Source organism: Emys orbicularis, chromosome 2 (genome assembly GCF_028017835.1).
Source record: "Emys orbicularis isolate rEmyOrb1 chromosome 2, rEmyOrb1.hap1, whole genome shotgun sequence".
Lineage (NCBI taxonomy): Eukaryota > Metazoa > Chordata > Testudines > Emydidae > Emys > Emys orbicularis.
Window position 1 is genome coordinate 283,414,336 of NC_088684.1, and position 15,735 is coordinate 283,430,070.

The 15,735-nt window shown below is 49.4% G+C and overlaps 1 protein-coding gene across 1 annotated transcript in view; it reads left to right on the plus strand.

The window, feature by feature from the left end:
• The first annotated feature begins 1,688 nt into the window (after nt 1–1,688).
• The window catches only part of RHEB (Ras homolog, mTORC1 binding), a 61,642-nt gene continuing 47,595 nt past the window's right edge, over nt 1,689–15,735 (plus strand). Inside the window, exon 1 of the mRNA XM_065398915.1 lies at nt 1,689–1,933. Coding sequence (XP_065254987.1) covers nt 1,882–1,933 — 52 coding nt within the window. The 5' untranslated portion in view covers nt 1,689–1,881. The remainder of the gene's footprint in view (nt 1,934–15,735) is intronic.

A 15,735-nucleotide genomic window follows, 5' to 3' on the forward strand; every position in this document is an offset into this window, starting at 1 on the left:
ACTTCTGGTTCCAAATGAGATGTGTGGTTGACACAAAGTTATGTCAATTTGTAACTCTGGTGTCCATAATTCTGAAGTCTTACTGTATCCCAAATAGGTTCCAGTGTGGAGTGGCAGCCGACAGCTAAGGGTGTGCAGTTGGCAGGGGGTGGTTATTTTTGTATTATATCCACGTACAGCATATATTTCTTTCAGAAAATAACAGCCCCTTCTAAATTAGTTGTACAAATTAGCAGAACACGTTTTCCAGAGAATAGAAACGTGCCTACAGATCATCAGACTTCTGCCCGGGGTAGGGTTCAAATGTGTAGTGCCTGAGTGTACCTCAGATTCAATGACCCCAGCACGTCCAGTACCACATTACAGTGAGAACTCCCTGCATACCCAAAGGGTTCGTCTTCACTACCCGCCGTATCGGCGGGTAGCAATCGATTTATCCAGGATCGATATATCGCATCTCGTTAAGACGCGATATATCGATCCCTGAACGCACTCACTGTCGACTCCGGAACTCCACCAGAGCGAGCGGCGGTAGCGCAGCCGACGGGGGAGCCGCGGCCATCGGTCCTGCGCCGTGTGGACCCCAGGTAATTCGATCCAAGATACTTCGCTATTCGCGTAGCTGAAGTTGTGTATCTTGGATCGATCCCCCCCCAGTGTAGACCAGCCCTTAGCTATAGCTACAGTACAGAGCAAGTACGACCTCTGATTGGGCCTGAGCCGTACTGTAGGTTGTAATACCCGCCCTGCACACCCCTTCTGCTAGGATTGCTGCCCACGTGCAAGTCGGTTTCTTTGGCTCGCTAGTTTAGCGCAGTGTTCTAGAGAGGTGAACTCATCCTGCGGTAACTTCTTCCGCCACCCCCGGCACCGCTGCTGTGTGCCACCGCCCTGCTGCCTCTCGCTCGGACAGAGGGGCTACTGGGCCAAACTAGCGCCTGCCGTGCCATGGTGCCCTGGCTGGCCACGCCCCCTCCCTCACGTTTGCCCCGACCGCTTTTCCGTCACCATGGAGGTGCACCCGGGCCCATCTGCAGCCCAGGGCAGCTGCCCTGAAACGTGCCCCCTCCGCGGGGCTGCCCCATAGCTGGCGCGGTTCGGTTCGGCTGGGCGCGGGGATTACTTGAACAAGCAGAGAGGCCCCAACAACGCCCCGCCCCAAGGCACAGGCACTTCCCTGGCACAGCGCGTGAGCGGGCGGGTTTCGCAGCGCTAGGAAAAGCGGCATATTCAAAACAGGGCCCGGCCCAACCGCCACCACGCGCGCGCGCTCCCCCAAGCATCCCCACCCACGCCCCAGCCTCAGGTCGTAAGGCCGATTGAGCCTAAACCAACCAACCCCAGTAAGGCCCCCATCGCTCACGCATGCGCATCTCTACCCTCGCTACCAATCACGATTTGGCTGCTCCGCCATTTAGCCCCGCCTCACCCTTCAAATACAGCCAATCGTTAGAGCTGTCCACAGCTTGCTGCCAATCTCGTGCCGGATATTATAACCTACATTACGGTTCAGGCCCAATCAGAGGTCGTACTGGCTCCGTAGCTAAGGGGAGGTGTGAAGGCAGAGAATGACGCAGCGAGTTTTCCGCGCCCTCGCGTTTCCGGCCGGTTTTTAACTCCGCAATCGCAGACTCGGTTCGTGACGTAACGACGTTCAGCGACGTGCGGCTGGTGATGTAGAGGTCACGTGAGGACAGCGCTGCTGCTGCGCGTAGGGAGCCCTGTCCGGTCGGTGCGGCCGCCGGTCCCTGCATGTCGCTCGTCGCCGTCTCCTCTTTCTCTCGCCCTCGGGGTCTCCCGTCCAGTCCCGCCGGCCCGCCTCGCCGCCGCCTCAGCCGGAGCCGCCGCCCTTGATGTGGGTCGGGGCCGGGCGGGGAGAAGATGCCGCCGTCCAAGTCCCGCAAGATCGCGATCCTGGGCTACCGGAGCGTGGGTGAGCGCGGGGCTGTGGTTCCCGGAGCGGGAGCGGGGGCGGGGGCGGTGGGGGAATCGAAGCGGCCGGGCCGGGGCGGGGAAGAGAGAGGCTGGGGCGGCGGCAGGCGCTCGGGCAGGCCGGGTGGTTGCTTTAGAGAGCCCGGGACCGGGCTGCGGCCCTAGGAAACTTGCCGTGTCGAGGCTGGGGCGGCTACTGGTGAGTGGCCGGGCTGGTTGCCTCTCACTGATGGCCGTGGGTGAGTCTCCCCGGAGGCGGGGAGGGCGGTGGGAGCTCGGCAGCGGCTCTAGGCTGCGAGCCTGGCCGAACCCGAGGAGGGGGTTCCCTTCCTGCTGAGCGTCCTGCGGGCTGGTTCCGCACCTTGTGCTGAGAGGCCCCCAGCGACAGGTGTAGCCCGGCTGGGAGCGGGGAGTCCGGGAGCTTCACTCCCCCAGAGCCTGGGGCGCACGAAACGTGCGCGGTGCCGCCAGAAACTGATCGGAGTGACGGAAAGGAGCCGCCTTCCTCGCCGGTCTGATGGCTGGCACCGTGCTCGGCCCTGTAGGTGAGAGCGCCGCCTGCCTCGGGGTCTGTCTGGCCTCAGGGCCGTCGGGCTAGGAGAGGGGCAGTGTGATCAACGAGCCATTACCGGGAGACCTCACTAGCCCTCTCATGCGGCTTTCTGAAAAGGTCACTTGGTCAGAAATGCTTCTTGCGGGAAGTATTCTTAATTCTAATGGCCAGGTGCCTCCTATCTTACTGAAAGGAGTGATGCCCACTGTTTATGGCTCACTGTAAAGCTATCATTCTCGCTACCAAGTTAAAATGTCTGATATAAAACATTCCCTTTAGCAGGGTTTACATGAATTCTCATGTTTTCCTACATGCTGTTGTGTGTTTGATGGAGTGATTGTTTGGCCAGAACCTTTTTAGTAATTATGAGCCCTTGAGATGTGATTGCTGAGATACCAACTAGGTACAGTACTTGGGGTGCATCAGTTCCATTGGTTCAGGGAAGCTATGGGGTGATTCTTTTCACTATTAATTCCCCCACAGGCCCCTGCACAGAGGACATAAGCCCTCTCCTGCTGCTAGATTCTTCCTCTGGAATTGATTTGCACCTGTCTGGGTGAAATATACTGGTGTGTTAAATGTCCAGTTCGCCCTGTGTCTCTTTTCCTCCCACTTGTGACTCTGCTCTAGCCTCAGTCTCGAGGGACATCCCTTCTTTTTGATGGCTGGTCTCTCGATGTTTTTCTCATCCCAAATTTATTAAGATGCTCCAGGTTTATATAGTAGTAGTGTTGACGTTGCAGTGCTGGGTCTGTGCCTTATCGCTTCACTGAACATGTGCAGCACTACTGCTGTTGGCCCATGCAAATTAACCCAAGCAGAAGAATTCCCCAGAACCATCCAGCTGCAGTCTGAAACTAACAGTTCTAATCAGTTTTTCTTTGTCTGCCCACACTGTATGATTACCCTTTTCTTCAGGTAGATCTTAAGGTTTTCATGGAACACAATTTCTGATCTTGCAACAAAAGAAACGTTTTAAAAATTAACATAGCTAAGCCACTCCCCATGTCACCTCTGTGATTAGTAAAAATTGAAAATGTGATCTTTAGTAGGGGGCCTATATTTCGATGGTTGTGAAACATGAAGGAGAATAAAATCTCTGAACTTGGTCTGCGCACAACAGGGGCTTCCAGAAACAACTGCAATATAAATGTTAAATATTGGTAATTGGCTGAATCTACTCAGTTAGGCCCCAATTCAGCAGAAAAGCCCCCAAACGTTGAATTTTGTTGGATAGAAGAGTAACAAATTGCTATACGCTATATAAGAATGGGTGTTTCTACAGTCACGTATACAGTAATAAAAAGGATGCATGCTAAAAAGTAGGTGGTAAGACTGTTTAACATAGTTATGTAACTGCTTAAAAGTGAGTAACATCAATTACTTCCCTATAGAATATGGGTCCCTCCCTGATACTTCTACCATTTGGGTGATTTGATTCTAGAAATGGATTAAGTCTCAACTCAATTCTTTCTTTCTGGCCTCTAAAGAGACATGAGCAGGGGGTTGGACTAGATGACCTCCTGAGGTCCCTTCCAACTCTGATAATCTGTGGTGGATGAGGTAATATCTTTTATTGGACCAAGAAAGACAAGCTTTTGAGCTACACAGAGCTCTTCTTCAGGTCTGGTGAGCTTGAAAGCTTGTCTTTCTTGGTCCAGAAATAGATACTACCTCACCCACCTTGTTCTTCTAATATCCTGGAACCCACATGGGTACAACAACACTGCAAACAATCTCTGACCACTATAAGTTATAAGGGAAGCCTTTAGGCTAGAATTCCTGAATATAGTCTCAAATATTTTTCATGCACTTATTTTAGAAAATAATTCAAACTACAGCAAGAAATACTAAAGAGTTCATTGGAACTTTGCTTTCATTCTGTAAAACTGTTTATTCATGAAGGACATTGAAGTGATAAGATTCATAGCTTATTGTTAGTATCTAGGAGACTGACAATGGCTTCAAAAGCTCTACTCAGTAGAGAAACAAATTGACAACCTCCACCAGATAAAGCAATAATTAATCAAGGCTTGAGTGAAAGAAAAATGAGGAAAGATACTCTGCCTAAAACCCTCTCTCAAGCGCTCACTTTTTGAAAATTTGAACTTTGCAGCATGTTCTGCAGAGCTATTTCTGAGCAAGATTGGGGCTAATTCCAAAACTGAAGGGCCCTTTTGGAGAATGTTCTGCCAACAGTTCTCTTTCAAATCAAGAATGCTTCATCTCATTAATACCTACACCAATCTTGACTCTGGTGATTATGGCATGGAGAGAGTCTCTTGAGTAGGCAGGGCCTAGGCTGTTCACAGCTTTATAGGTTAAAGCCAACACCTGGAAAATCATAAGCCGCCAATTCATATCATTAAGCATGATGTAATGTTTGGCACACTAGTTACAAAGCAGCCTTCCACATTCCATCCAGTCTTAATTTTCTGAGTAGATTTTAAGATGTACTCCCAAGAAGTGTATTTGAGTAACCTAATCTTGAGATGACAAAGCATCAGTTGTGATAGAGGTCCATATCCACGAGATGTTGCTAAGTACAATTGAGAAGTCCATCTTTCCTATTGCCAAAAATTGATAATCCATCAATAATTGAGAATCTAAACAGACACCCATGCTGCAAACATGAGTAACTAGTGGACAAACACCCTCATCCGGAAGGTCAGACATAGTCTCTCCCGTACACTCCACTTGCTTTCCTCCAAACTACCATCTCTGTTTTGTCTGGATTGAGCTTCAGCCACGTTGCACTCATCCATACCCTAATCTCCTTTACATGTTTGGAAAGGTACTTGACTACACTATTGCTGTCAGAAGAGGGAAGTTGAGGAGACTACTTATTGAAAAGACAGCACTCCAATTTAAGTTAAACCATTCCAACTTCTGAATGTGGACAAGGTGGTTGTTTTGACTCCACAAGATGCAGGCAGTTAAGTTAGAAGCCAGGTGATTATTTTCCCAGAAAATAACTAGCAGTTTCTTCATTGTGGGAGGAACTTGACTCTGTTACCAAACTCTAGTAGCTAGGGTTAATCAGCTGTTTAGTATTCAAAACATTCATAGACTCTGGTAAAGTCAACTAATATTTGCATCCTAAACAATGATGTCATAGGAGTTTTTAAAAAATTATGAACTTTTAAAAGAATCTACATGTTTTGTGTAGCCTGATGGTTAATGTTCAGGAAATAAAATACTTGAAAATTCAGTGCGAGAATAATAGGTTTGCATGAGATGAAATGAAGTAAGAATGTGAGGCTGTTTTGAGTTGTTTGATGAGCCTTTCTGAGTCTCTTGAGGATGGCAGACAATTTGCTGAAAAGCAGCATAGATGGGACTGATGTTTGCCATTGAATCATCTTATTGTGGATTATCTGTTTGAGGCAGACACACTTGTTTTCCCACTAGAATAGTGTCCATTTCTTAAATGAGGTAATTTGTTAGAATAGCCTTGACAAGGTGGCTGGTTGGGCTTCCGTAAAGTATTACCCCCAACTCCAATGTCTCAATGTATCTGCTGTGGTATGATGGACCATTGGACATGGCATTTTTTCCTGCCTTTACATTGCTTGTTGGACTGCAGGTCTTAAATACGTAGCTGAGGACATAAGCTTAAGGAATGAGAACTTCCCTTATCTGAAGGTTCAGATTTAATTAGGGCTTGTCTACACTTAAAACACTGCAGCTGAGCTGCTGTAGCACTTCAGTGAAGACTCTACCTGTGCCAGCAGTAGAGATTCTCCTGTCAGCGTAGGTAATCCACCTCCCCAAGAGGCAGTATCTAGATCAGGGGTCTCAAACTCAAATGCCCACGAGGGCCACATGAGGACTAGTGCATTGAACCGAGGGCCGCATCACTGACACCCCTGTCGCTGCCTCTGGCCCCGCCCCCACTCCACCCCTTCCATTAGGCCCCGCCCATGCCCCACCTCTTCCCACCCCTTCCCTGCCCCATTCCAACCCCTTCCCCAAAGTCCCCACCCCAACGCTGCCCCCAGGGGGTGCAGAAAGGGTGCAGGGTACGGCGGGGGCTCAGGGCAGGAAGTTGAGGTGCAGGTGGTGTGCAGGGGGCTCAGGGCAGGGAGTTGGTGGGTGGGGTGCAAGAGGGTGAGGGGTGCGGCAGGTGGCTCAGGGCAGAGAGTGCAGGAGGAGTGTGGGATGTGGCAGGGGGCTCAGGGCAGGGGGTTGGGGTGCAGGAGGGATGTGGCAGGGGGCTCAGGGCAGGAGGTTGGGGTGCAGGAGGGGCATGGGATGTGGCAGGGGGTTGGGGTGCGGGAGGGGTTCCGGGTGCGAGCTCCAGCCCAGCGCTGCTTACCTAGAGCGGCTCCGGGGTGGCAGCAGCACGCAGTGGGGCCAGGCAGGCTCCCTGCCTGCCTGCCCTGGCCCTGTGCCGCTCTGTTCCAGGAAGCAGCTGGAACCATGTCCCTGCAGCCCCTGGGGAAGGGGGAGGGGGGGCTCAGGGTTCTGTGCATGCACTGCTCTTGCCGCTCCTCTAGGTACCTCCCACGAAGCTCCCATGGGCCGCGGTTCCCTTTTCCCGGCCAATGGGAGCTGCAGGGGGCGGTGCCTGGAAGGAGGCAATGCAGGAGCCCTCTGCCTCCTTCCCCCTCCTCCCCCGGCCCGAAGGGGCGTGCTGCCAGCTGCTTCAGACAGCAGCACGGGGCTTGCAACGCCACAGGGGGCAATCCTGCGGGTAGGCAGAGGGGTCGGGGGGGGGGCGCAGGGAGCTTGGCGGGCCTCACGCAAGAGCCCCGCGGGCCGCGTGTTTGAGACCTCTGATCTAGATCAACGAGAGAAGTCTGTCTGCACTGGGGATTAGGTTGGTTTAACTGCGTTGTTCGGGTGGATTTTTCACATCTGAGTGATATAGTTATACCGACCCAATTTCATACTGCAGACCACCCCTCAGAAGTGATCTGAAAAAGAGTCTTTTCTGTGTTAGTTTTTTTAGTTCTATGAGGGACTAATTGGGCTTTTGGTGACCTGCCTGTCTTTTAGCTGGATTGTCTCTTATGACTTTGGGTACGTCTATACTAGCCGCTGGATCGGCGGGTAGTGTTCGATGTATCGGGGATCGATTATCACGTCTCATCTGGATGCGATAAATCGATCCACTAATCGACACCCATACAGGGCTGGCTCCAGGGTTTTGGCCGCCCCAAGCAGCCAAAAAAAAAAAAAAAAAAGCCACGATCGCAATTGCGATCACAATTTGCAGCGGCAATTCGGCGGAAGGTCCTTCGCTCCGAGCGGGAGTGAGGGACCGTCCGCCGAATAGCTGGACCTGCCCCCCCTTTCCGGAGTGGCCGCCCCAAGCACCTGCTTGCCAGGCTGGTGCCTGGAGCCGGCCCTGCACCCATACTCCAACTTGGCAGGAGGAGTAAGTGGAGTTGACTGGGGAGCCACGACGGTTGACTCGCCGCCGTGAGGACGGCCAGGTAAGTCGAACTAAGATACTTCAACTTCAGCTACGCGAATAGCGTAGCTGAAGTTGCGTATCTTAGTTCTAACCCCCTCGCTAGTGTAGCCCAGGCCTTTCTCAGGTTTTGCACGATGTGGCATGATTATCTGGGTGTAGCGTAGGGGTTGGCAACCGTCAGCACGCGGCCCATCACAATAATCAGCTGGCGGGCCGCGAGACGTTTTGTTTACATTGACCATCTGCAGTCACGGCCCCCCGCAGCTCCCAGTGGCTGAGGTTCGCCGTTCTCAGCCAATGGGAACTGCAGGAAGTGGCAGCCAGCACGTCCCTGCGGCCCGCGCTTAGGTCAGTGGAACTTGCAACGCTTGGGGGGTGGCTTATTCACACCTCTGAGCAACATGAGTTGTATCAACCTAAACTGTAATGTAGCCATAGCCTAAGGCTATGTTTACACTACGCACCTTTTAGCAACACAGCTGTGCTGCTAGAGCTGTACCACTAAAAGGTGTAGCCACTCTTTGTCAGAGACCTCTCCCGCTGCAAAAAAAAATTCTACCCCCAACAAGTGGTTTGTTAGTAGGAGAGCTCTCCTGCTGACAAAGCGCTGTTCACACCAGTGCTTTTCGTCGGTAAAATTTTTGTCGTTTGGGGGTGTGCTTTCCCCCCACCCAATGACCAAAGTTTTACCAGCGAAAGTCCAGTGTAGACAAAGCCTTAGTCCCTGTGTGTGGTTTAGAAACCCTATCACAGTGTGTTATGAACCGTGGCTCACTTTTCTTGACAGTCATTTGAAAGCCTTCATGCTTGTCAAGTATTAACAAAAAATGCAAGAAATAATGCAGCCATCTCTGGAGTGGACTGTGACATCTCTATAGCATTTATAGTAGAGCAGATCACAAACGCTGTACTGGGGAATTTAAGCATTTGTGCAGGAAGATGGAGCAAACACCCCCTTATTCTGGCAAAAAGTTACGGTATTTCTAATATTACAAATGGAGTCAGGAGTTTGCTTTTAAGTCATTTTGAATGATGGCACCTCTCAGTACAGGACTCATAACATCGTGATGCGGTATCCATTCAGTATTAAATCAGAGGGAACAGATACTTCTATTACATACTAAATAGCCAGTGTCACTATTGTACCTGACGGAGAACAAAAACCTGCTGTCATGTCGAAGCACGTCACTACAGAATTAGTGGGGCCTGTAACACACCAAAGCCATTGCATTAGACTCACCTAGGACCTAACATTAAATTCTAATGGCCAGGATTTATGCAATATTTATTACTTAATTAGTAACATTATTAAAACTAAAAAGTCTTTGACTGAGAACTGGATTAAACAGTCTTTACAGTGGGGATGCTCTAGAATACCAAGATAAACAAAATGGCTGCTCCCAGCAGGGGACTGAAATGAGACTTAAATGCCAGTTTTAATTAAAAACTTCTTTTTATGATTGGTTTTACCCTTTAGCCGTCAAACTTAGTGCAGTAAACTTTTTAACAGTAGCTGGGACACTAGAGGCAGCATGTTCAGCTGTAATATCAAGCCACAGTAGGGTTATTTAAGGACACGGTGCTAGGATTAACTCTTGATTTGCCTGCTTTATATTATTTTCTCTGTCAGATCCTTAAATGTTTATGCTTATAGTTTTCTGACTCAATGCTAGCTCACTCAACCAAGTGATAACATTTTTGTATGAAAGGAAGGGACTCTGTGTTTGAACAAGGCATGGATCCTGCTATTGCTATATTTATACAAAAGTTGAAAGTCTATTGTTTAGAATACAGTAAATAACTTACCAAGGGTAGGTTCTGCTGCAATTAAATGCTGGATGTCAGGGTGTGCAGTGCTGTCTTATGGAAGTGCCAAACAATTCTTTGGCTTCTACAATGCAGCCACTTAACACTTTATAATTGAATTTGGCATCAGTATAAGACTAAAGTAAAACGCTAGTCTACTTTAACTTCCTGTAGCTCTCAACGGTGACCTGCAAGAATTTATTTTAAATACTGTCTAGCTGTAGGAATATATGCTGAATAATTAAAACATCAAGGGCTTATCTACATAGTGAGTTAGTGTGGCACGCCAGGGTGTGAATCTACAGTGCACTAGCTTGCTGTGCAGTAATGTCCAGTGTGGTGGACATCGCTATAGTGCACTAAAAGTTTCATAGTGTGCTTTGATGTACTGCTGTTTGAAGTGGTAGTAAGTCAAAGCATACTAAGTCCATGTCTGTACTACAAACTTTGGTCCATGCAAGTTATGTCAGCATAAAGCTGCCACAGTTAATATATGGCTCGTGCGTGTGCATGCTTGGTTGCTTACATCAGTGCTGCATGTACTCACCAGGAGTGCTTGTGTTGATGTGCAGTGCACTATGGGTAGAAACAAGTTGCATGGGGGGTGTCTGGGAGGAAGGTGTCAAATTCATATGTGTTTACTCACAGAATGGTATCTCAGTGAGAAAAATATCCCAAGGGTTTTAGTTGCCTGTTGTCCTTCAGAATATCTGTAAGGCAAAGAGGGAAAAGTTGCTGCCAGGGTGCAGGGCAGAGGTGGAGTGGCTGTCTGATGACTTGAAACAGTCAGACGCAAGGGCCATTAGAGCTCAGCATGGAACTGTATGTCCAAGGGAGGCCTTGAAAGAGCACTTTCACGGTCTGCCACATTAATGTGGTGTGGAGGACTGTGCTGTACGTTGCCCTGAACTTTTGAGGCAGTTAGGAATTGCTTAGTGCTTGGAGTACATTTTTATGAATATTCCACTGTCTTTTAATGAACCTATGAATTATGCAGTGGTTGCTGTACATTTATAATAAGGGGTCTACAAAATTCATGGCCATGAAAATTTGTGGCTTCAGCCTTAGAGGGCCTCTGCACAGCACCTCTCTCCAGCCCCAGGCATGGTGAGTGTGAGTATGGCCTGAGTGGAGAAAATGAGGGAATTTTTCAGTTGCATGTGAAACTATATAACGTTTTGGCCCCTATTTCCATATGTATGGGTACAGGGCAGTGGCACTGAGTATTGGTACTATTTTCAACAAGCAGTGGGGATTTTAGCTGATATCTGACTCCTGACCCTAACAAAGGAATTGTTAGGACTAACCTAATATGTGGTGATTTTTGGTTTTAATAACCTTTCATCACAGAAGTTCAGCTTGTCTGAGTGGCAAGATGCGCTGGAGAGCCTAAGGGGACTGTGAGTGGCTCCATAGTGAGACTAATATAGTAGTCCTTTGTTAGGACCACTATTGCTGTCATCCCAAAGTCACTCGAGCCCATATGCTGCTAACCTGTTTGTTGCAATAATGCAGGGGTGGTCAACCTGTGGCTCCAGAGCCACATGCGGCTCTTCAGAAGTTAATACTGTATAGGCATCAACTCCAGTGCTGGAGCTACAGGTGCCAACTTTCCAATGTGCTGGGGGGTGCTCACTGCTCAACCCCTGGCTCTGACACAGGCCCTGCCCCCATTCCACCCTTTCCGCCCCCTCCCTCAAGCCTACCATGTCCTCACTCCTCCCCCTTCCCCCCAGAGCCTCCTGCATTCCATGAAATAGCTGATCTGGCGGTGCGGGGAGGGAGGGGGAGGCGCTGATTGGTGGGGCTGCCAGTGGGCGGGGAGCTGATGGGGAGGCTGCTGACATATTACTGTGGCTCTTTGGCAATGTACATTAGTAAATTCTGGCTCCTTCTCCAGCTCAGGTTGGCCACCTCTGCAATAATGCCTGCTGAAATCATCATGGAATGGCATGCAAAAGTGTCCTATCACAAAGGAAGAAATGAGGCAGCCCTCCCTAGAAACCTTTGGGAGAGGATTGCAGAGTACCTCCATAAAAGTTTGACAGAATCATTGTCTGTTTCTTGTTGTGGTCCATTATCTCTCTCTTTTCCAGTCAGAAGAACTATACTATCCCTCTGGGCTATAATTCATAAATGAGGATAAACTTCTTGCAGTTCATGTCAATGCAATAGGGTATGTGAAACAGTAGGTGAGTTGGTGTACGTTCATTAAGTGTCACTGAGGATCTCAAGTGCTACAAAGCTCAATCATAAGTGGTGCAGGAGGCTAACGTAGAGCACTGTCTCAAGTGACAACTCCTTGGGAACAAAGGAGCAGATAACATAAGGCATGATAACACTTAACATGTTAGTCACTTCTCTGCCCTCTTTTGAATGACCACAATAACTATGACTTCTGAAAAACTGATGTACTGAAACTGCCCTATAAAAAGCTGTATAGCCCTTTTGCTAGTTCTGCTTCATGAGTGAATGTCCTAAAATCTACTTTATAACTAGAAGCATATAGTGTAGAACATCCTTGATGATGTAACAGCCCATATCACTCATCTTCCCATTCCATCCTCTTCCCAGCATCCTCATGTGTACATAAAATCTATGTTCTGAACAAATAAAACCCTGCACAAACACATCTTCATGGCAGTCACTCAGCTACCTGCTATCATCCTTTAGGATCTCAATAGAAATAGATCCATTCAGGTGCCATTGTCCCTCCCCTTCCAAAGTCTGAAAACCCCCCAAATCTTGTCAGTACTTAGAATCACCATTGTTACTTGACCTGTCCGTTCTAGGGTTGGGATCAGTGCTGTCTCCTTACTGTATGTGCCCAGACTTCACATGGGTGATATGGATCCAAGGAAATTCAGAGTCTGGATGATGTGACACCTAATAGACTTGCATAAGAGGCAAGTTGATAGTTACCAGTAGGTGCTTGTTTAAGAGAAGTTGGCACCCTGCCTTCCTTTGCAGCAGAAGGCAACCCCCGTCTTTTCCAGCTTGCCTGACAAAACATGAGTAACTCACAGGTGGCAACTCAAAGTTCTTACAACACATCCAGGATCTATGACAAAATTAGCTGAGCCATAATTAGAATATGGGTTTTTTCAGTGATTATCACTACATATTCTACTTCTAGTGTGCATTCTTCCAATGGCGTCTCCTTGCCAGCAGTGCCCAAAGTCCCCAGGATCCAGGGAGGGGGTAGAGCGGGGCCAGCTGTCTCTTAGTTCCTCCTTACACCATTAGCAGTTTCAACTAGCAGCCATGGGTAATGTCTCTTGTGCCTGACAGTTAGACTTAGGGCATGGCTACACTTGCAGATGTAGAGTGCTGTGAGTTAAACCAGCCCTCGGAAACAGCAGCCAGGAAAGGCTGCAGTGTGTTCACGCTGTCAGCTTCAAGCGCACTGGTGTGGCCACATTTGTGGCACTTGCAGCGGCATTGGGAGCAGTGCATTATGGGCAGCTATCCCACAGAGCATCCCTTCCCATTCTGGCCCTGTGGCTTGTGGGAAGGGGGTGGGGTGGGGTGCAGGGTATTCTGGGTCCTGTCCCAATGCCCCGTGATGCATCGCTTCGCATCCGAGCAATCCCTGTGCTTCCGTCCACATTTGGCACCATCTTTCAATGTTCTTTGTACTGCGCGCTCTGTCTTCCCTTTCGGTCTGCGGGAATGGATCCTGAACTGTTGAGGAATATGCTGATGGGTCTCGCCAGCACGTCATGAATTGCAGTAGAGTTACTACTTAAGCTACAAACTGACAGTGAGAAGTCGGATGATGATGTTGACTTGCATAACGCATACGACACGAGATTGCTTGTGGCATTCACAGACATGCTCACCACAGTGGAACGCCGCTTTTGGGCTTGGAAAACAAGCACCGAGTGGTGGGATCACATTGTCATGCAAGTCTGTTATGACAGGCAGTGGCTGCAGAACTTTCGGATGAGAAAAAACACTTTCATGGGACTGTGTGCTGAGCTCGCTCCCACCCTGCGGCGCAAGGACACAAGATTGAGAGCTGCCCTGCCAGTGGAGAAGCAGGTGGCTATTGCAATCTGGAAGCTGGCAACTCCAGCAGCTACCGATCGATCGCTAACCAGTTTGGAGTGGGAAAGTCGACTGTTGGAATTGTGTTGATGCAAGTTTGCAGGGCCATTAATCGCATCCTGCTCAGAAGAACCATGACTCTGGGTAATGTGCATGACATTGTGGCTGGCTTTGCACAAATGGGTTTCCCTAACTGCGGAAGGGCGATAGATGGGACGTATATTCCAATTCTAGCACCAGCTCACCTAGCCTCAAGAGTACATAAATCGGAAGGGATATTTCTCTGTGGTTCTCCAGGAGCTTGTGGATCACCGTGGCCGTTTCATTGACATTAATGCAGGCTGGTCCGGAAAGGTGCATGACACATGCATCTTTCGGAACACAGGCCTCTTCAGGAAGCTGCAAGCCAGGACTTTCTTCCCAGACCAGACGATCACCATAGGGGAAGTCGAAATGCCCACTGTGATTCTTGGAGACCCCGCTTACCCTTTAATGCCATGGCTCATGAAACCCTACACAGGGAGCCTTGACAGCAGCAAGGAGCGGTTCAACAGGCTGAGTCGGTGCAGAATGACTGTGGAGTGTGCTTTTGGCTGTTTAAAGGGCCGCTGGCGCTGTCTGTATGGGAAGCTGGACCTGGCCGATGACAACATCCCCACGGTTATATCTGTCCTATACCCTCCATAACATTTGTGAAAGGGTGAAAGATTCACTCAGGCATGGACCTCAGAGGTTCAACACTTGGAGGCTGAATTTGAACAGCCAGAGAGCAGGGCTATTAGAGGGGCCCAGCGCGGGGCTGCAAGGATTAGGGATGCCTTGAGGGAGCAATTTGGGGCTGAAAGCCACCAGTAATGTTTGGTGCCCTGCACGGGAGTGAAGTGCAGTGGTTCCAATGTTGGTAGGAATCTGTGTTTGCTATGTATGATGCACTGACTTGCAGTGCCTGTTGCTTTCCTGGGCTACGGTATCTTTTACTTAATGCAATAATAAAGAATTCATTTATTGCAAAGAAACACAACTGTCTGGGAAACAGGGCATGACACATCTGTGCTGTGTGGGACGAGGGAAGGGGATGGGGTGGGGAACAGGACAATCACAGATTTGCGTATGTCCTGTTATCGTACTCAGCCTTCCTGTCTGGAGTGCCGTGCAATGAGTGCTGCACTTCAGGCTGGCTAAAATGCATGGTGATGGGGGTTGAGTGCAGTGGGTAAGGGTCGTAGTTTGCAGGGTTGGGTGGTGAAGCTACAGGTGTTGGAGGCAGCTGGTGGCAATAAGAACCTGGATGTTGGGGAAAGTGGGTTGGTGGTGACATGGGGGCACAAGGGAAAGAGTTTTGGGACAAGAGCTGCCGGGGGGGAGGGCAGGCGCGGAATTGCTCCCCCTGCACTGCTACAAGCGCCTATATCAAATCCGCTTGGCGCTCCATGATGCTTAGCAGCCGCTCTGTGCTTTGGTGCCAGTGATCCGCATTCTGCTGGCGGAACCTCCTTTCACTCTCCTGCCACTCCTGCACTTTTTGATTTTCATTAAGGGACTGCTGCATGACTTCATGCAGCATGTCCTCTTTGCTTCTTCGCGGACATTTCCTGATTCTTTGGAGTCTTTCGTCCGTTGATAACAAGGATGGCTGAGATCTCAGGGTTGCATCTGTAAAGCCAAAATGCAACACTTAACGGAGGCAGCATTGTTCACACCAGACAGAGCAATGATTCAGCCATACTTAAAGACAAGCACAGTGTACACAATAGCAGAAATTGCCAGTCCCAAAGCGAGCGCACATAACTCCCAGGAGCCCCAAAATGGTGAGTAAGCACAGGGGCAAGGGGGACTGATTGTTTCATGTCTGTACTGTCCTCTGGGGTTCTGTGCCTTGGGGAGAGCCAACAGCTGCAGGGGGCCCCTATACTGAACACTGTCCCCACATTTTCCACAGGATGAGTTCGTCCTGAAAGATATCTCGCTGCTG